The sequence below is a fragment of the Trichechus manatus genome, unplaced genomic scaffold (assembly GCF_000243295.1).
Source record: "Trichechus manatus latirostris isolate Lorelei unplaced genomic scaffold, TriManLat1.0 scaffold00041, whole genome shotgun sequence".
Lineage (NCBI taxonomy): Eukaryota > Metazoa > Chordata > Mammalia > Sirenia > Trichechidae > Trichechus > Trichechus manatus.
In genome coordinates, this window is record NW_004443977.1 from 2530664 (window position 1) to 2551696 (window position 21033).

At 34.7% G+C, this 21033-nt stretch overlaps 1 protein-coding gene across 1 annotated transcript in view; it reads right to left on the reverse strand.

The window, feature by feature from the left end:
- Window positions 1-21033, reverse strand: part of ERBB4 (erb-b2 receptor tyrosine kinase 4) — a 624218-nt gene that overhangs the window by 104760 nt on the left and 498425 nt on the right. The window contains exons 13-15 of the mRNA XM_023731191.1: window positions 16320-16452; window positions 13089-13182; window positions 196-350 (exon numbers count right to left, since the gene is read on the reverse strand). Coding sequence (XP_023586959.1) covers window positions 196-350; window positions 13089-13182; window positions 16320-16452 — 382 coding nt within the window. The remainder of the gene's footprint in view (window positions 1-195; window positions 351-13088; window positions 13183-16319; window positions 16453-21033) is intronic.

The window sequence follows — 21033 nt, forward strand, 5'->3', positions numbered from 1 at the left end:
CTTAAAGCATTTTCTTTTAGAAAGGCTTTCTCTTAAAAATCAACACATTAAGTATAAAGATTAATAGAGTTTTGTATGAGAATATGATAAAATCAGTAGACAGTTTCTGAGATAAAGATACATGAGATAAAGATACCTTTTGTCTCAACACATACCCCTTTGAGTCCCTGGCCAGCAAGGATGCTGCTCACTTACCCTTGGGTACAGTTTGGATGGCATGGATGGCATTCCCGATCCTGATCAGCATATTTGAAAATGAAACTGTTTGCCCCTTGTAAGCCATCTGGACATTTTTCCACACAGTTTGGGCCATCCTTAAAATGGGAGCACTTTGTACAGTTGTCAGGTCCCTGAAGAGTGAAAAAGAGGGGGAAAAAATAGGCAAAGAAAAGTGGGATTATTTTCCTCTGGAATGCATTCATGCATTTTAGTTACTGAGACTTCACTGGGCTTTAATCCTTCTTCTAAAGAACTGGAGTGCATTTTCAGCAGTACAAAGGTGTATGTAGCTACAGTAGTACAAATGTCACTAATGAGAGCCTAATAGCTCATCTTTGATACCCTGTATGTGTAGAAAATATTATAATGTCACCTTTTGGAAATATTTTTATTTTTAAAATCTGCAGTTATTGAGTCAACTGAATTCCATATCTTCCCATCTACTGTAATTTAATTAGATCAGCAAAATTGTCCAGTGACTTTTTCAGAACAATATCAGTATTTTCTTTCTGTGATTTATTCCTGGTGATACTACAGTACACAATATTTGGTAATAATACATTTTCCCTGGGGACAATTCATCACAATCATTCGGAGTCTGTGAATATCCTTCACGAAGAGTTAATGAGAAGGGTATACAGATATTAGGCAACACTGGATTTTGTATAAGGGTGAGATGTAAACTCTCCTTTGGTTGTACCAGGACTTTATCTGAAAAATAAATTCTAAAATTTACTATGGTCAAATTACAAGGAAGTTGGCAATCGGAGCAAATAAAATAATTCCTCGGTTACTGTCCCTCTCAAATCAATTTGTGATAATAAAATCATGCCATGTCTATTTATAAGGATTTTAGTAAATCACAGAGAAACTACTAAGAGACCTATAAGTATAAATTCTGATAATCAAACATTAAAAACTCCATAATAATAAAGCAGATGCACGCAAAAGAAAACTTTATAGAGAAACTGATCCAAGAATAAAGATGATATAAACATGAGCATGATAAATTGAACTAATTCATATTATATACTAATGTATATAATATACATTAATTTTCTAATATGTGATGTATTAATAAGCAACGATAATATGTAAATATATTTGAATATCTGATTGTCTGATATAGTGCTGGAAGATGAGCCCCTCATGTTGGAAGCACTCAAAATATGACTGGGGAGGAGCTGTCACCTCAAAGTAAAGTCAACCTAAATGACGTGGATTGAGTAAAGCCTTTGGGACCTTCATTGACTGATGTGGCGTATGACTCAAAATGAGAAGAAACAGCAATTGGAACATGGAATGTACGAAGTATGAATCAGGGAGAACTGAAAGTGATCAAAAATGAAATGGAACACTTGAAAGTCAATATCCTAGGCATTAGTGAGCTGAAATGAACTGGTACTGGCCATTTTGAATCAAACAGTCATATGGTCTACTATGCTGGGAATGACATATTGAAGAGGAATGGCATCCCATGCACTGTCAAAAAGAACATTTCAAGATCTATCCTGAAATAAAATGCTGTCAGTGATAACATCCATCTGTCTACAAGGAAGGTCAGTGAATACAATGATTATTCAAATTTACAAACCAACCACTAATTCCAAAGATGAAGAAACTGAAGATTCTACCAACTTCTCCTGTCTGAAATCGATCCAACATGCAATCAAGATGCATTGATAATTACTAGTGATTGGAATTTGAAAGATGGAAACAAAGAAGAAGGATCAGTAGTTGGAAAATATGGTCTAGGTGATAGAAATGTCACCAGAAATCACATGATACGACTTTACAAGACCAACGGCTTATTCACTACAAATACGTTTTTCCAACAACATAAATGGTAACTATACACATGGACCTCGCTGGATTAATACACAGGACTCACACTGACTACATCTGTGGAAAGATGATGGATAAGCTCAATATCATCAGTTAGAGCAAGGCCAGGGGCCAACTGCAGAATAGACCATCAATTGCTCATATGCAAGCTCAAGTTGAAGTTGAAGAAAATTAAAACAAGTCCATGAGAGCAAAAGTACAACATTGAGTACATTCTACCTGAATTTAGAGACCATCTCAAGAATAGATTTGAGGCATTGAACACTAATGACTGAAGATCAGGAGAGCTGTGGGATGACATAAAGGACATCGTACATAAAGAAATAAACTAGTCATTAAAAAGACAGAAAAGAAAAAAAATGGATGTCAGAAGACACTCTGAAACTTGCTCTTGAATGCAGAGTAGCTACAGTGAAAGGAAGAAATGATGAAGTAAAAGAGCTGAAAAAAAGATTTCAAATGGAGGATCAAGAAAATAAAGTATTATAATGAAATATGCAAAGTCTTGGAGTTAGAAAACCCAAAGGGAAGAACATACTGGACATTTCTCAAGTGAAAAAACTGAAGAAAAAATTAAGCCTCAAGTTGCAATATTGAAGGATTCTATGGACAAAATATTGAATGATGGAGGAAGCTTCAAAAGAAGATGGAGGGAATACACAGAGTCACTCTACCAAAAAGAATTGGTCAATATTCACCCATTTCAGGAGGTACCACATGGTCGAGAACCGATGGTATTAAAGGAAGAAGTCCAAGCTGAATGGAAGGCACTGGAGAAAAACAAGGCTCCAGGAATTAACAGAATACCAACAAAACAGATGCAACCCTGGATGTGCTCACTTGTCTATGCCAAGAAATTTGGAAGACAGCTACCTGGCCAACCAACTGGAAGAGATGCAGATACCTGCATATTCGAAAGAAAGGTGATCCAACAGAACACGGAAATTATCACACAATACTATTACTATCACATGCAAGTAAAATTATGCTAAAGATAATTCAAAAAACAGTTGCAGCAGGACATCAATGACAGGCAACTGCCAGAAATTCATGTCAGATTCAGAAGAGGACATGGAATGAGAAATATCATTGCTGATGCCAGACGCAAACCTCCCTTAAAGCAGAGAAATACCAGAAAGATGTTTATCTATGTTTTATTGACTATGCAAAGGCATTCTACTATGTGAATCATAACAAATTATGGATAACATTGTGAAAAATGGGAATTCCAGGACACTTAATTGTGCTCATGAGAAACCTGTACACAGACCAAGAGGCAGTCGTTCGAACAGAACAAGGGGATGCTGTGTGATTTAAATTCAGAAAAGCTGTGCGTCTTGGTTGTATCCTTTCGCCATACTTATTCAATCTGTATGCTGAGCAAATAATCCAAGGAGCTGGACTATATGAAGAAGAACTTGGTATCAGGATTGTAGGATGACTCATTAACAACCTGAGATATTGTATAGTCACTGTTTATGTTGGTGAAAAAAGGTATTTGCAATGAAGAAGTCATTGGTCTTGCAAAATTCTATCACACAATCTCTGGCATCGTTTCTATCACCAAAGCCATATTTTCAATTACCAGTCTTTCTTCTTTATCTCCAACTTTCGAGTTCCAAGCACCAGTAACTATCAATGCATCCTGATTGCATGTTTGATCAATTTAAAACTGCAGAAGTTGGTAAAAATCTTCAGTTTCTTCATCTTTGGCCTTAGTGGTTAGTGCATAAATTTGAATAATAGTCATATTAGCTGGTCTTCCTTGAAGACATATGGATATTATCCTATCACTGACAGCGTTGTATTTCAGGATACATTTTGAAATATTCTCTTTGAGGATGGATGCAATGCCATTCCTCTTCAAGTTGTCATTCCCGGCATAGGCCATCTGACTGTCCGATTCAAAATGGCCAATACCAGTCCATTTCAGCTCACAAATGCCTAGGATATCGATCTTCAAGCGTTCCACTTCATTTTTGATGAATTCCAATTCTCCTAGATTCATACTTCATACATTCCATGTTCTGATTATTAATGGATGTTTTCAGTTGCTTCTTCCCATTTTGAGTCATGCCACATCAGCAAATGAAGATCCTGAAAGCTTGACTCCATCTACGTCATTAACGTCGACTCTACTTTGAGAGGGCGCTCTTCCCAGTCGTATTTTGAGTGCCTTCCAACCTGAGGGGCTCATCTTCGGGCACTATATCAGACAACATTCCGGTGCTATTCATAAGATTTCACTGGCTAATTCCTTTCAGAAGTAGATCACTAGGTCCTTCTTCCTAGTCCGTCTTAGTCTGGAAGCTCAGCTGAAACCTGTCCCACATAGGTGACCCTGTTGGTATTTGAATACCAGTGGCATGTTTTTGGAAACTGTGGGTGGCGTAGGGGTTAAGAACTACGGCTGCTAACCAAAAGGTTGACAGTTTGAATCCACCAGGCGCTCCTTGGAAACTCTATGGGGCAGTTCTACTCTGTCCTATAGGGCTGCTATGAGTCGGAATTGACTCGACAGCAAAGGGTTTTTTTTTTTTTTTGGCATATTTTCCAGCATGACAGCAACACTCAAGCCCCCACCACATGACAAACTGACAGACGCATGGGGGAACATCATGATAAACAGAGAAAATATTGAAGTTGTCAAGAATTTCATGTTACTTGGATTCACAATAAATGCCCATGGAAGCAGCAGTCAAGAAATCAAATGATATATTGCATTGGGAAAATCTGCTGCAAAAGACCTCTGTAAAGTATTAAAAAGCAAAGATGTCATTTTGAGGACTAAGGTGTGCCTGACCCAAGGCACTGTATTTTCAATCACCTCATATGGATGCGAAAGCTGGACAACGAATAAGGAAGACCAAAGAAGAATTGATGCCTTTGAGTTATGGTGTTGGCGAACAATACTGAATATGCCATGGCTTGCCAGAACAAACACATCTGTCTTGGAAGAAGTACAGCCAGAATGTTCATTTGAAGCTCAACGAGGATGGACAGACTTTGTCTCACTTACTTTGGACATATTATCAGGAGGAACCAGTCACTGGAGAAGGACAACATGCTTGGTAAAGTAGACGGTAAGTTAAAAAAAAGAAGACCCTCAAGCAGGTGGACTGACACAGTTGCTGCATATTGGGCTCAAACATAGCAAAGATAGTGAGGATGGCACAAGACCAGGCAGTGTTTTGTTCTTTTGTACATACGGTTGCTATGTCAGAACCAAGTCGATCGCACCTAACAACAACATCACAACAAAAATAAAAAAAGTGAAACTAGTAGTAAACATGTAAGGATTTTACAAAATATAATCTGATTTGGTGTTGGGGATAGTAACCATGCAAGAAATAATTAGATGTCCTCAGATGAACGAACATGGAGAACATTTTGATAAAAATTGCTGTTTTCTTAAGATATGGTCATATTTTCACATATTCAGCTGCTAATTATTTCAATGTGGCTAGAATTTTTAAAGCCCCTAGAACTTGAATTAAATACTGAAGTTCTGAATGGTGATATTACCTACTTGAAATTTACTTTACTTCTGTTTTTTGAACAGCGTATTTTCTTAGGATTCCTGTTCTCTTCATCCATTCCCCCCGTAATGTCTTCTTCCACTGATACATTTCTCCCCCAAATCTGGCTATGCCCACATGGTTAAAAAATTATGATAGTTCATATTTAATACAATTTAAATGAATAAAATACAGTAAATATAGAGTGGGGCAATTAACTTTATCAGGTTTCTAATTGTAGTCAGTGGGATTTTGGGAGCTAAGAGTTAGCAAAAATTATACCATAAAAAAAAAAAAATGCATTGTCATTGAGTTAATTCTAACTCACAGTGACCCTACAGGACAGAGTAGAACTGGTCTCCATCAGGTTTCCATGGCTATAAATCTTTACAGAAGCAGACTGCCACATCTTTCGCCCATGGCCCTGCTGGTGGTTTTCAACCATAGACCTTTTGGTTAGCAGTAGAGCTCTTAAGCACTGCATCACCAGAGCTCCTTTAAAAGTTATAGAGACCTATCTATTTCTTAGGCAGGAGCCCTGATGGCATAGTGGTTAAGTTCTCGGCTACTAACCAAAAGGTTGGTGGTTCAAATCCACCAGCTGCTCCATGGGATAAAGATAGGGAAGTCTTCTTCCATAAAGATTACAGCCTTGAAAACCCTATGTGGCAGTTGTATTCTGCCCTATAGGACCGCTATGGGTCAGAATCAGCTCCATTGCACACAACAACATTTATTAGGTAGGGAATATGGGGATCAGATCCATCCACAGTACTAAATTACACCCTACACAAATGTTAATTCAAAAGCAGTAAAATATTGCAACTTGGTGATAATGTAAGGCCTGAAGAAATCAAGAAATGTAATATTTTAAATAATTTAATAATTTAAAGACAGAGGCTGCTAATGAAGTTGTTGTTACGTGTCTTCCTATGGATTCTGGCTCACAGTGACCCTATAGGACAGAGTAGAACTGCACCATAGGCTTTCCTTGGCTTTAAACTTTGGAGCAGATCATCAGGTCTTTTCTCCCGCAAGCGGGTGGAGGGTTTGAAGCACTGAACTTTCAGTTACCAGCCCAGCGCTTAACCATTGTGCCACCAGAGCTCCTTTGCTAATGAAGAATAGTGGTTAAAAAAAAAAAAAAGTAACCAGGAAGAGACTTCTGGAAATCCTGAGACTGGTGAGCATCAATGAAATTTCTGCCCATTTCACTACTTTGATGTGAGTTCCATAGCTGAAAAAAAAAAAAAGAAAAAAGAAAAAAAGCTATCCTATGAAACCTAATCCCTATTTAACGTGAAGAGTTTGCTAATGACAATTTCTTATTCCCTACCAAAAAAGAATACTTCACAAGCTTCCAATTTTAACACCTGCTCATGGGTACTTAGGCACGGAATGCCGTCTATTTTACAAAATCATTTACTGTGCAAGTATGCTCAGGGGCATGGCTTACCGTACAAGACAACAGACATGCTGATATTTTCTTAGAGAACATGAGAATAAAACTACAAGAAAATGAGGCATTTATTGTCTGAATTAGCAATTACAAATTATTTTTCTAAGTTTTTATAATGTGAAACAACATCCAGACAAAAGCAGAAGCTATTAAAAAAACAAACTCATGAAACTAGACTGAAATTTATATTTGCTCTTTAAGTATTTAATAAGATAAACTAGTTTTTGTTTTCCTTGTTTTTTAAACACCTCTTAATGATTTTATTGTATTATCATGATATTAAACTTAATGTCCTAAGCCAACATAACTAAGAAAAGTGCCATCAAATCTCAAAAGAAATGAAACATACTGATTTCCCATCTCATTTCCATAATAGATTTAAAGAAATAATTGTGTCTAATGCTTACTGTTCTATCATAGTATTTCCAAAGCTTTTAAGAACCTAAGTAAATGAATGAACTGATAAATGCAATAACAGAAAATGGAGGTGAAAGCTACATTCTTTATCTCTGATTATAAGATACCTCTGGACTTAATAATCTAGGTAGATAACTAAAGAACAGGCTAACCCCTGACAGAAATATTACATTTCTTTTTCAGTGACAGTGTTTTTCTCTGGTAGCTATTGAAAAAGACAAATTAACTATTTACTAATTTTCTTCAACTTCCATGTACACATGAAGGAGCCCTGGGGGCACAGGAGTTAAGAGTTTGACTGTTAACCAAAAGGCTGGCTGTTCAAATCAACCAACTGCTCCTTGGAAACCCTATGGGAGAAGTTCTACTCTGTCCTATAGGGTCATTATGAGTCAAAATCGACTTGATGGCAATAGGTTTTTTTTCTTGATTTAAGTGGTAAAGTATGACTTACTTAGGTCCGTAAAAGTAAAAGCTATCTATGATAGGATTAGGGCTAAACTCATCAGCCTTCTTGCCTCCTGCTGCTGTGATCCTGGGACGTTGTGTTGATGTGGAGTTGACATAAATTCAAAGCACCCTGTAATGCTAGGTCATTTCAGGGAGGAAAGCTACTGCAGATCATTTCCCACATCTGCAGTGTACTTTACATAATGTACTTTACATAAAACAATGTTTAAACTTTTTTTTTGTAAGCTACTGTAATATTCGGGTTCTTTGCTGTGGCAGCACATTACTAATCTGACTTTAACAGCCACTGTAAACCCACACACACAAATACGTTGCCATCCAGTTGATTCCAACTCATGGCAACCCTGTGTTTCTCAGAGTAGAACTTTGTTCCACGGGGTTTTCAATGGCTGGGTTTTTGGAAATAGATGGCCAGGCCTCTCTTCTGAGGCAATTCTGGGTGGGTTTGAACTGCAAACCTTTTGGTTAGCAGCCAAGCACATTAACCATTTGCACTGCTCAGGGACTCCTACAGCTACTTCAGCTTTAATAAAGAATATATTTTGAAAATCAATTCCCTTCTCCTCTCCTTTTGTTGCCTCTCTAGTCTATACATTGGCATTCTGCAATTTTGTCTGATTTCCCAACTTTTCCTTCTTCTTGCATTGCCTCCCTTTACCTTTATCTTTCTCAATAGGACTGTACAGTAGAAGTGAAAGTAAGAGAGAAAGGTTGATATTGAAAAAAATAAAAGAATGAAATAAAGAAAACCAAGTGCAGACAGATGAGGATATAAAAGCACAGGCCTTGCTTTATTCCAAATCTATTCCTCCCAAGATTATCCTGGATTTTTGTCACATTTAAGTAGGATAATACCATCCCAATTTAAAAACCACTGTCATATTTCCAGAAAGCAAATATTTCATCCTTATTACCTTTACAGACATTGTAGCCCGGAAAAAAAAAAAAGTAAAATGAAAGCATATCAAATTTGAAGTCAGAACATCTGTAGTTGAATCCCAGCTCTACAACTTACTGACCTGCTGCCTTTTGGAGCAGTCTTCTAATTATTCTAAGGTTCAATTTCTTTATATTTTAAATGGAGGTGGTGATAATATGATTCAGGACATCATAGTGTTTGATAATCTGTAAAGTTTTACATCGGTATTAGCAATTATCATTAGGGAGCCATGGACAGGCCAGGGAAAAATGACAGCAGCAGAAAAAAATCATAATAGCAGAAATGAAAATGAGAAATGGCTTTCTCCTCTATCTCATCAGTGTCAGTCTCATGGAGAAGTTTCCAGAACTTCTTGGATATCCCACGTGATATATGACTGCTACCCAGCATACAAAATCCCCCGTCTCTAGTTGTGGTAAACAGCATGTGGAGGCAGAAACAGGCAAAAACATAGCATGAATTATAAAAGGCTGCCCCAAGAATGGGAGCAAAGTCTGGGCCATTGCTTGAACTCAGTCAAGTTTTTTCTAAGACATGTTACCTAATAGATGTTTTGTCCTTACCTGCTAAGCATTTCATGGCTTAGTGATCATTTAGGTTTTGATTCTGTGCTCTGATCTTCCATAGATGTCTTATCTGGCTCTACTGAACTTTCTACACTTTTGACTTGTCTTCTCTGAGCTCTAACCCAAACTGTTGCTGTCGAGTCCATTTCAACTTACAGTGATCCTGCAGGACAGAGTACAATGCTCCATAGAGTTTCCAAGGTTGATAATCTTTATGGAAGCAGACTGTCGAATCTTTCTCTTGCAGAGCGGTGGGGGGTTTGAACCGCCAACCTTTTGGTTAGCAGCTGAGCAGTGAGCCACCAGGCTCCTCTCTCTGAACTCTAGACATATTGGTTCACAGTTTTAGCCCTTGGTAGTGGTCTTAATTATAATGATGAAAAAGTGCTGGTATTACAGAACCAAAATGTGCTCATTAAAAGTCTATTTTTTCACTCTTCCTTAGCAGATAAAAAATTGCAAGAACTTTAACTTTACAGTTCTTTCTTTTGTGTATTTTTATAAACTACCTCAAATCTTACAAGGAACAAAGTAAGCAATGAATTAATGAACAAATAAACTGAAAAAAAAAAAAACCATACAAATGAAGAGAAACTAATAACTAGTCATTTGCTAGTATAATTTCATATCATAGGAGGCCCAACATGAGGAATAGGAAGACCACTGGACTTAGAGTCAAGCACACTGAGACTGGATGTCAAAATTGTAATGTAATGGCTCTACTGTATTGAGCAATTCAATTATTTCAGAGATTCAGTTTCCTAACTGAAGAAAATGGGAATACCTAAAGAACAATGAAAGAAAATATATGTGAAGTTTTATAGATTAAATTGTGTCTTTCAAAAATATGTGTTGAAATCCTAACCCCTGTACCTGTAAATATAATCTTGTTAGAAAATAGGATGTTTTTCATTTGCTATGTTAATAGGTCACACCAGTGTAAGGTGGATCCTAAACCTAATCACTTTTGGGTTATAGAAAGATCAGCATTGACATAGAGACACACACAGTGTGGAGAGGAAGATAAACAACAGAGATGGATGCATCTACAAGTCCAGGAACGTTAAGGATTGTTGGCAGATACTAGAAATAGATACTGAAATAGATAAGGAAGGTATTCCTCCTAGAGCCACACCTGGAATTCAGACTCTAGCCTCCTGAACTGTGAAAAAACAAATTTCTGTTCTTTAAAGCTCACTTGTGGTATTTTCCTGTTACAACAGTTCTAGGTAACTAAGACCCTTAGCATGATTACTAGCTCACAAAAGGTACTCAATAAATGTTTGTTAAAACCAAAATATGAATATGATCCATGATGATCACAATAATTCACACTTTTAATTCATAGGTAATACAGTCATTGAACTTTTTTTCACACTTAAAGCCAGTATAGCCAGCAGTTCTGAGGTCTTTTCCTCAATGAAATTTAGGCTTGCTACACATATTATACAAACAACGAAATCATGTACAAAGGGTCCTCTCCATGAAATGAGACTACAAAAAATATGGCTTATTAATGAATATATTTATACTACTTTGTAGCAACTCAGTTTTCTATCTTTAGAATTAATTGAACCACAAGTATTATTTGGTAAGAATATCTGATTTTTTTTAATAATAAAAATTGTAAGACAGGTCAAAATATCCTAATTTGAATTCATTTTCTATTTACAGAATTCAATATATAGGAAAAACACTAATGTTATGAAAAAATAAAATAAAATATGCAAACAAAGAATATCACTGTAGTGGTTTTGAGAAATATCTCTGTACATTGATTTTCTTAATCTGTTAGTATGTAAAAATGCAATAATAGGTATGCTGACATAGTCTGGCAAAGTAGGTACTAAATAAGATGTTTCTCAGAGTGTGTTCAGAATGAAAGGGATAAGACAAAGAAAAAAGAAAGTATAGGTGTGAAAAAAATTAAACTAGAAAAAAGATAAATCCACAGGAAATATTAGTGCAGTGGCATTCATAGTGATACACAAAGGAAGCATTTGGCAATTCTGGGCAATCATTCATAGTTTTTTTAAAAATACTTCTTTAAATCTATGCCCAATACATGCTATGACTAAATCTAGAGACATGATTATTCTCTGCCTTATTTTGAAGAGATGGTCTAATTCTCGATTTTTTCTTAATTGTATATTTTTTAAAAGTCTCAGACTCTCTGAAGAGACTTTTTCATTCCATGACTTACGGTTAAGGATGTACCTAAACATTTTAATTTTTAAGGAAGACTTATATAGATATCTCAACTTGCTTTAACAACCCATTACAGAATTTTACTTTCCTGCATTCCATGACATTCTTTACAGAATCCACATTTCTCAAGCTGCAGATTAATAGTATTTTCCATTACTGTCCTTAGAGGAGAGAGAAAACAGCTGCATAAGCCCTTTGCGTACTTACTTGGAGATCATTATATATTAATTTGCCTTTTCGACTTTGGTTCTCCAGGCCAAATAACACCACTTCTTTTTCTCATAGGTCTGATTTTCCAAGCTTAATCATCTTTGTTGTGGTCCTCTCAACCGTCCAAGCTTCCATATCCTTCTTTAGATGAAGTTCCAGAATGGTTCACTGGGGCCTAATGGAAGTTTGGAGGGCTCATGATATTTTTTTCTAAGCTAATTAAGTGCTGAATAAGCACTTTTGTAGAAAAATTAATACTATTTAAATTTCAAATGAATTCTTACAGAACGATATTGAGCTCTTGGCTACACCTAAATGTTGGTCCTCAAATAATCTATTGAGGGATGACTTAATTGATACAGATAAACTGGAAATTTGTCTAAAGAAGGATGATTATGACACTTTAGAACGACAAACTCATACTGACCTCATCATTAAGAAAAACGACAATGATGGAAACCAACGGGAAGTCTAAAATATAGCTGTCATTTTTTCTCTGGGTCTAGCTTCAGACTAACATCCCCTCATATGAAGGCTTTCCTAACCCATGGCCCCTTCTTGGGTTCTCACAGCTCAGTTCTTCCATTTGCCATAGTGCTTATCACACTATATTTAGTTTATGAGTACTAGTCTTCCTCCTCCTTTTCAACTGTCCTCCACATTGTCATGATAGCTAAATGATTTAACACAGACATAAACGTTACAGTTTTCTCTAAACATAACATAAACTTTCACACTTGCATATCTTTACATGTTTCCTCTCTCCAGATTCTTTTCCAAATTATAGCTCAGTCATCACTTCTCTACAGCCTTCCTTGATGCTCCAATTTCTACCTTCATAACAGAATTAGGTTTTCCTTCGTGTTCCTATAACAATTTATACATATTTGATCAATTATTATGTTTCAGTATAGTTACTTGTGTATCACTCTTTTATTTTCAATACTGTGCAATCATCAAGGGTAATTCCATATCTTATTCTTCTCTTTAAATACATTATTTAGGGCATAATATCACCTTAATTACATAAATATTTATGACATTGAATTTTTAAATATTTTATCTCTACTACTAAAGTGTAAGCATCTTAAGGGCAGAACAGTAAACATGTTTCCCCAGAGCACGCTATAAATATCTAAAAAATGGATGGATAAACAATAATACAATGATATAACAAACATTCATACACGATACTAAAAATAAGCCAACACCATCACAGATGTCTTTAGACTTACCGGTCCATGGCATGTGAGTATACCATCTTCCATCTTCTCACACTGGGGGTCACACTCCACACAGATGGAGCCATTCTCAAACTCCCGAAATTCTCTGTGAAAACATTGGCTGCATGAGACAGTGTAAGCAAACAAGCTGTCAACGTAACAAATGATGTAACATCTGCTAAAGTCCTATCGGCAGAGTCAATTCTAGAGTTTGTTTCTCTAAACGCTTGGAGCATCAGAAACATTTCCCTGTACATTAGGAATAACTTCTCCAGTAGGAGAAATGATAAACCACAGCCAGCTGGCTCTCCTTGCTCTCCATGGGGTTCAATGCTAGACTAGTTCAAGAAACCTCTCTCCTGCTAGAGGTATGACACAGCAGAAGTATTTACCATTTTGAATACAGCTGTGCCTGTACTTCCAGTACTGATCTTGATTTTCAAGGAGTTTGCCTTTATATATAATTTTACTCTTGGCTGAAGCTTTATTTTTCTAAACTCTGGAAGAAGTTTTTTTTTTTTTTTTCCTTGTTGCTAAGTTATATGAACGTTCCCTAGCTTTGTCCTTCAAATCCCAAGACCCTTGAATTTATTTTTGGTGAAACTTCAAAAAATGCTTTGATTTCTTTTCTCCTTTAAAAATATCTGCCTTGGGGAATGAGAGAAAGTAACTCTCTATGGTAGATTTTAGTTTTTTAGATTATTGATCTAGTATCACAACTTCTTTTTCAATTTAAATTCTTTCTGAAGTACTTCTATATGGCATAAAATAGAAAATTGTTTGATGGTAACCTCCTACAACTTTCAAATTGAAATCTCCTGGGATGATGGTCATTCCTTCCCACATTCTTACATTTTTGTGGCTATTTGTATAATAAATGTTTTCCAATAAACTCCAAAACCGTCATTTCCATAATTGGGTATCAAGCCATCTACAATATGTTTAAGCAGCTCCATTCCCACTTATGTGCAAAAGGATGAGGTACTAGGTAAAGATTTAGGATATAACTTATGAGACATTAACAAAATGTGACTAAATACATTGACTTCATTATTTTGTGCCTTTGTATCAGGAGCTACCATTCCAAACCAACAGCATTACAAATACAGCAATTACATATGAATTAGATAATAAATTCAAATATATTTTTCCCTAGACTGATTTATTCAGTTTATTTTCTTTCCACCATAGCAAACTATCTCATTTGGTGATAGTAAAGCCTTAATAAACTACAGAAGCTGAAAGGGTGCACTGTATCTTCTGTTGGTTACATTATGACCACATGTACTCCAAGGCAAAATAAAGTTTGGTTTTTCAAAATGAATAGACAAACTTATGGTTTAATTATATATGCAACACAAATTTCAGTTACAAAAATTTTGCATTTTTAAGGTGAGCTGTTGGTTTGTAATGGATCAAACATTTTATGAATTTTCTTGAGTTTAAAATCTCAACTACATTAAAACAGATTTTTTTTCTTTTTTTTTTTGGTCTACATGAGTGTTATAAAGTACTCAACATAGGGAATCTTCAGAAAATGAACATCAAAATAATCTTGTGTGGGGGACGGGGATAGGGATAAACTGATAAGAGAATCAAAAGCATTGATAACTAAAGAGTTATGCTAAATAAAGGTCATAATTTTTATGGTACTAAACTATAAGCCATGATTTTCCCCCTCTCTTTCTCTAAAGCCCTCTTCCCCTCACAGAGTTGAGGAATACAATGCATGTAAGTATACAAGAAAGCCTCGGAGATACCCTAGCTGTCTCTCCTTCCATAGAGACTGTAGAGAGACTCCGCGAAGCTACTGGCTCTCTTCCTCTCTGCTCTAACAGCAGATCTTCCTTGCAGTCCTTCTTTACTTCTGCCCTTTATTCTCACTTTCTCCACCATTTTTCTTTTTCTTCACTGTCTCCTAGTGATTCTACTATGGCTTTGCCAGAGTTCCCCTTTCACTTAAATCTAAAGTAACAAATCACAGACTATTGAGCTTTGGACTTCATATACTGGTTTTTTTTTCACTTGCTGTTGCTACTTTACATTTCTCACAACTTTGTTGTTGTGTGCGTGCTTAAAAAAAAAAAAAAATCCGTTGCTGTCAAGTCGATTTTGACTCATAGTGACCCTATAGGACAGAGAAGAACAGCCTCCATAGGTTTTCAAGGAGCAACTGGTGAATTTGAACTGCTGACCTTTCGATTAGCAGCCATAGTTCTTAACCACTGCACCACAGGGCTCCCTATACTTAGGGCCCTGTTATTACTACAAAAATCCATTAAAATATTTACATTTCTTTAATGGATTTCATTGAATGACACAAATACTGAAAATGTTTTAAACTTTCAAAAACAGTATGGAAATTAGTGTTTTTTACTAAGTAAGGCTATATTTCCCCCTCCTTTAGCTAGTGTTCAATGCTTTGCAGAAAATAGAGGACAGTATATATATCCAAACATTTTTAAATTTTATTATTTCTGACAAGTTTGCAACTAAAAGAGTAAATGAAAATTAATGGCATTTTTAAAAGAGACCAAGATGAAAATCAGACACCTATGAGTTCTAGTGTGGGCTCAATTCTTCAACACTGTTGTGACTTTGGCCAGTATACTCAATTACTCCAGTTCTCACGGTATATATATAAAATGCTACAGTTAAATCAAACTATATCTAAAATCCATTCTCTCTTTAAAATGTATATATATACATATAATCAATAAACTTTTAATGTAACATTTGTTTAACAGAATTAAAGTCTATTACATTAAATTTTAATGCCATCAACCTTTATACAACCATGAATGCAATTCATATGAGACATGTCAGCACATAATCTGTTATTCATTATCAAATTTATAAGCTGAAATTTTCCTGAAAAAATATTAAATTCTTACTTAAAACTGTTTTTGTACTTAAATTTCAAATTTTTACCTTCTTCCCCCTAAATTTCAGGAATAAAATTGGTTTTGGTCATCCTTCAAAAGAGAGACACATCAATATTATTATGATCTACAGATTTTTATCCTTTCTATATAAAATGCAAAACTACAAAAGTTATTGCAAATGGAATTATATCCCCTCAAAACAATTCTATGTGTAGTATCCTTTAAATAAGAGCTCTCATCAGAAATCTTTGACAGCACATACATTTTGAAATGTTACCATTTTCTTCTAATCTTTGAATATGAACCAATCACTATCTCAAAGCTCATGAGGCAAAGGCAATACTGTAAGTAGCCTTACCCATCATAGAGGTTACAAGACTCTATGCAGGTCCTTCCCCTACTGAAGCGTCGGCATGACAGGCACTGGTCTGGCCCAGGTCCCCAACAGCCATCACTTGAACAGAGATGGTTGCACACCATTCCTTCTGCAGCTGAAAAACACACCAAAATCAAAGTGAAATAAAACAGAAGTCTGTCTCAAAGCTTACGATTCTAATATAAATCTTCCTAAGTGAAGCTATTTCTAAAGGAACTTGTTTGAAAGAGATTTGTGCTAGGCTACTTACGTTGCTTAGACAACCATGATGCCCTACCCTACTCCCAAGGTCTTCAGTATTGCAGAGCTCCAGTCACTGTGTTTACATAGCAACAGTCTTTTTCATAAGTTTGAACAAATGTCAATCTTGTATGTCAAACTCTGTTTCTTATAAGCAGAATATAGTTGGTCTAACTCTTTTATCCAATCTAAAAATGTCCACCTTTTAACTGGGATATTTAAGCCATTTATATTTAATGTGATAACTGACATGTTTAAATTGAAATAAGTCACCTTGCTACTTGTTTTCCATTTGTCCAATTTTTTTTTCTCTTTTTTCCTTCTTTTTTCTTCCATGTTTCAGATTAACTCTATTTTGGGGGGGATTTATTTTATCTGGTTGGTTGACTTCTGAGTTACATACACATTTTTGATGTGCTATTTAAGTGGTATATTTCAGGTTTGCAGTGTACGTATTTTTAAATTAAACATTTCCTGTTGAAATAATTGTAGATTCATCTCTACTTGTAAGTGATAATTCAGAGGCATCATATGTACTTTCCCCTAATGGTAACATCTTACAAAATTATTTTACAATATCATGACCACGATATTAATGTTGATACAGTCATGATATGGAACATTTCCAGCACTGCAGAAATCCCTCCTGTTGCCTTTTATAGACACAGCCATTTCTCTCTAGCCCCTATCTCTTCCTTATCTCCCTCCCCTACAACTAATTTGGCCTTCATTTAAGAATTTTTGTCATTTCAGTAATACTATATAAATGGAGCCATACAGTATGTAACTTTTTGGGATTGACATTTTTCACCTAGAATAAATCTCTGCAGATTTATCCAGGTTGCATTTTGTATTAATAGTTTATTTCTTGTGATTGCTAGTAATATTTCACGGTATGGATGTACTACAGTTTCTTTAACCATACACCCATTAAATTAAATCTAGATTGCTTCCAGATTGAGGCTATCACAAATAAAATTGCTAAAAATATTCCTGTACAGGCTTTTGGGTGAACATAAACTTTTATTTCTGTGGGATAAATGCCCAGGAGTTCAACTCTTGGGTCATTTCACATTAGCATTTTAGATTTTTAAGAAACTGACAAACTGTTTTCCAAAGTGGCTGTACCATTTTATATTCCCACCAGCAAGGTTTAATTGGTCCAGTTTCTCTGCATCCTCTCCAGCATTTGATGTTGTCACTATTTTTCAGATTAGCCATTTTGATAGGTGTGTAGAGATAGCTCATTATGGTTTCAATTTGAATTAATACAATAGGTAATGATACCGAACATCTTTTCATGTGCTTATTTGCAAGGTGTATATTCTCTTTGGGGAAATGTCTCTTCATTTCTTTTGCCCGTTTCAACTGGACTATTTTTAAACTGGAAATTTGAGTGTTCTTTACACATTCTAGATACATGTGGTTTGCAAATGTTTTCTCACAATCTAGCTTGTATTTTCATCCTCTTAATGGGATCTGTCACAGAGTAAATGTTTTTAATTTTGATGAAGTCCAACTTATCAATTTTTCCTTTTATGGATTGTGTTTTTGGTGTCAAGACTAAAATCTCTTTGCCTTGCCATAGATGCTAAAGATTTTTTTCTAAAGGTGTTATCATTTTATATTTTACATTTAAATTCAAGATTAATTTTCAGTTAATTTTTTATAAGGTATGAGATTTCAGTTAAGGTTCTTTTGAATCTTTGTCAAAAATCTGTTGGGCTTATTTGTACGGGTATATTTCTGGGTTCTTTATTCTGTTTCATTGAATTAAGTATCTATTCTTCCACTAATACCGCATAGTCTTGATTACTGTATCTATGTAAAAGTCTTGATGGCAGGTAGACTGAATTCTCTCGCTTTATTTTTTCTTTCAAAATTGTTTTAGCTGTTCACATTCTTTGACTTTCCATATAAGTTTTATAATAATCTTATATATATTTCAAAACCTCTTGCTGGGATTTTGATAGGAATTGTGTCAAACCTATAGAGCAATATGAGGAGAACTGACATCTTTACTATTTTGAGTCTTCCAATCCATGAACATATTTCTACATATATTTACATATATTTCGGTCTTCTTTGATTCTTTTCATCAGCATTTTGTCATTTTCAGCATACAAGCTCTGTGCATGTTTTGTTGGATTTACACCTAGGTATTTAATTGTATTTTTAGTTACTATAAATGATACTGTATTTTTAATTTCAGTACCCACATGTTCATTGCTAGTATGTAGATACAATTGATTTTGTATCTTGTATCCTATGACCATGCTGAATTCATTTATTTATTCTATGAGTATTTTGTTGATTACTTAAGTTCTTTTTTATAAAGACAATCATGCCATCTACAGAACACAGACAAATTTATTTCTTCCTTTTCTATCTGTATGCTTTTTATTTGCACTTCTTGCCTTGTTGCACTGGCTTAAAATTTCTAATACTATGTTGAGTAAGAGTGGTGAAAGCAAATATACTTACTTTGTTCCCAGTCTTGGAGGAAAATACTCAGTCTCACCATTAAGTATATTGTTAGCTGCAGGTTTTTGATAGATGGTCTTTATCAAGTTGAGGAAGTTCCCCTCTAATCTTTTTCTGAGATTTTTTATCGAGCATAGGTGTTGACTTTTTCTAATTATTTTTGGTGTCAATTGATATGATCATGTGATTTTCCTTCTTTAACCTGTTAATATCGTAGATTATACTGATTTATTTTCAAATACTGAGCCAGCCTTATATCCCTGAAATAAATCCTATTTGGCTATGGTGTATAATTCTTTTTATATATTGCTGAATTCTATTTGCTGATATTTTGTTAAGAATTTTTGCTTTTACAATTTTGAAGGTTATTGGTCTTCAGTTTTCTTTTTCTTTTTTTGTACTCTATTTGGTTTTGGTATGAAGGTAATATACTAGATTCATAAAACAAATTGGGAAACGTTCCTTCCTTTTTTTTTGATACAGGAGAATGTATAAAATTGGTATTGATTTTTCATATATTTGGTAGAATTCTCCATGAAACCATTTGGGCCTGGGTATTTCTTTTTTAGGATTTTCAAAATTATTAATTTAATTTCCTTAATAGTTATAGGGCTATTCAAATTATCTGTTTTATTTTGGATGAGATGTTGTAGCTTCTGTTTTTCAATTAATTGTCCATTTCATCAAAGTTATCAAATTTATATGTGTAGAGATGTTTGTAGTACTCCCTTATTTTCCTTTTGACATCTGCAGGGACAGTTTCATTCCTGGTATTGGTAATTTATGACTTCTCTCCTTTTTTATCTTTGTCAGTCTTGTTAGAGGTTTGTCATTTTTAAAAAATCTTTTCCAAGAACCAGCTATTTGTTTCATTGATTTTATCTATTGTTTTCTATTTCCAATGCCATTGATTTCTTTTCTTATTTTTGTTATGTTCTTCCTTCTACTTGCTTTGCTTATTTTCATTTTCTATGTTCGTGAATAGAAGCTTAGATTACTGATTTGAGACTTCTTACATTTCTGATGTGTTCATTTATTGCTATGAATTTCCATTTCTGTACTGCTTTAGCTGTTCCACAAATTTTGTTGTATTTTCATTCTCATGAAGTTCACAGTATTTTTGAAAAATTTCCCTTGAGACTTTCTTTTCCTTTTTGTGGGTTATATAGTAATGTATTATTTAGTTTCAAAGTGTTTAGAGATTTTTCTGTTATTAATTTCTACTTTGAGTTCACTGTGGTTACAAAACACACTTTGTATGACTTCAATTATTTTAAATTTGTTGAGGTCTCATTTATGGCCAGGTATATAGTCTATCTTGGTATATGTTCCAAGGGCACTTGAAAAGAATGTGTATTCTTCTATTGTTGGATGTTGTATTAATGTTCATTAGATCCTGTTGTTTGATGGTCTTCTGAGTTTTTCTATAGCCTTGCTGATTTTCTGTCTAGTGAAAGGGATGTTAATGTCTTCAATTAATATTATATATTTATCTATTTCTCCTTTCAGTGCTATCAGTTTTTTTCCTACCATATTTTGCAGCTCTGTTGTTTGGTGGATACACATTTAAGACTGCTATGTCTACTTGGTAGATTGACCCTTTTATCTATATAATTTTCTTTGCTCTGACACTTTATCTGATGTTAATATAGCCATTTCTGCTTTCTTCTGATTAATGTTTGCATGATATATCTTTTTACATATATATATTTCTATCTTTAACTGGTCTATATCATCATATTTGAAGTAACTTTCTCAGAGCAGCATATAGTTGGATCATTGTTTTTAATCCTCTGAAAATCTCGATCTTTTGATTGGTGTATTTAGACTATTTAATTGTAATGTAATTATGGATACGCTGGGTTTAAGTCTCTCATTTTATTTTTCATTTTCTGTTTGTTCTCTTTTTCATTTCTCTTTTTTAATTCTTTTTGCTTGCCTCCTATGAATTAAACAAAATTTAATATTCCAT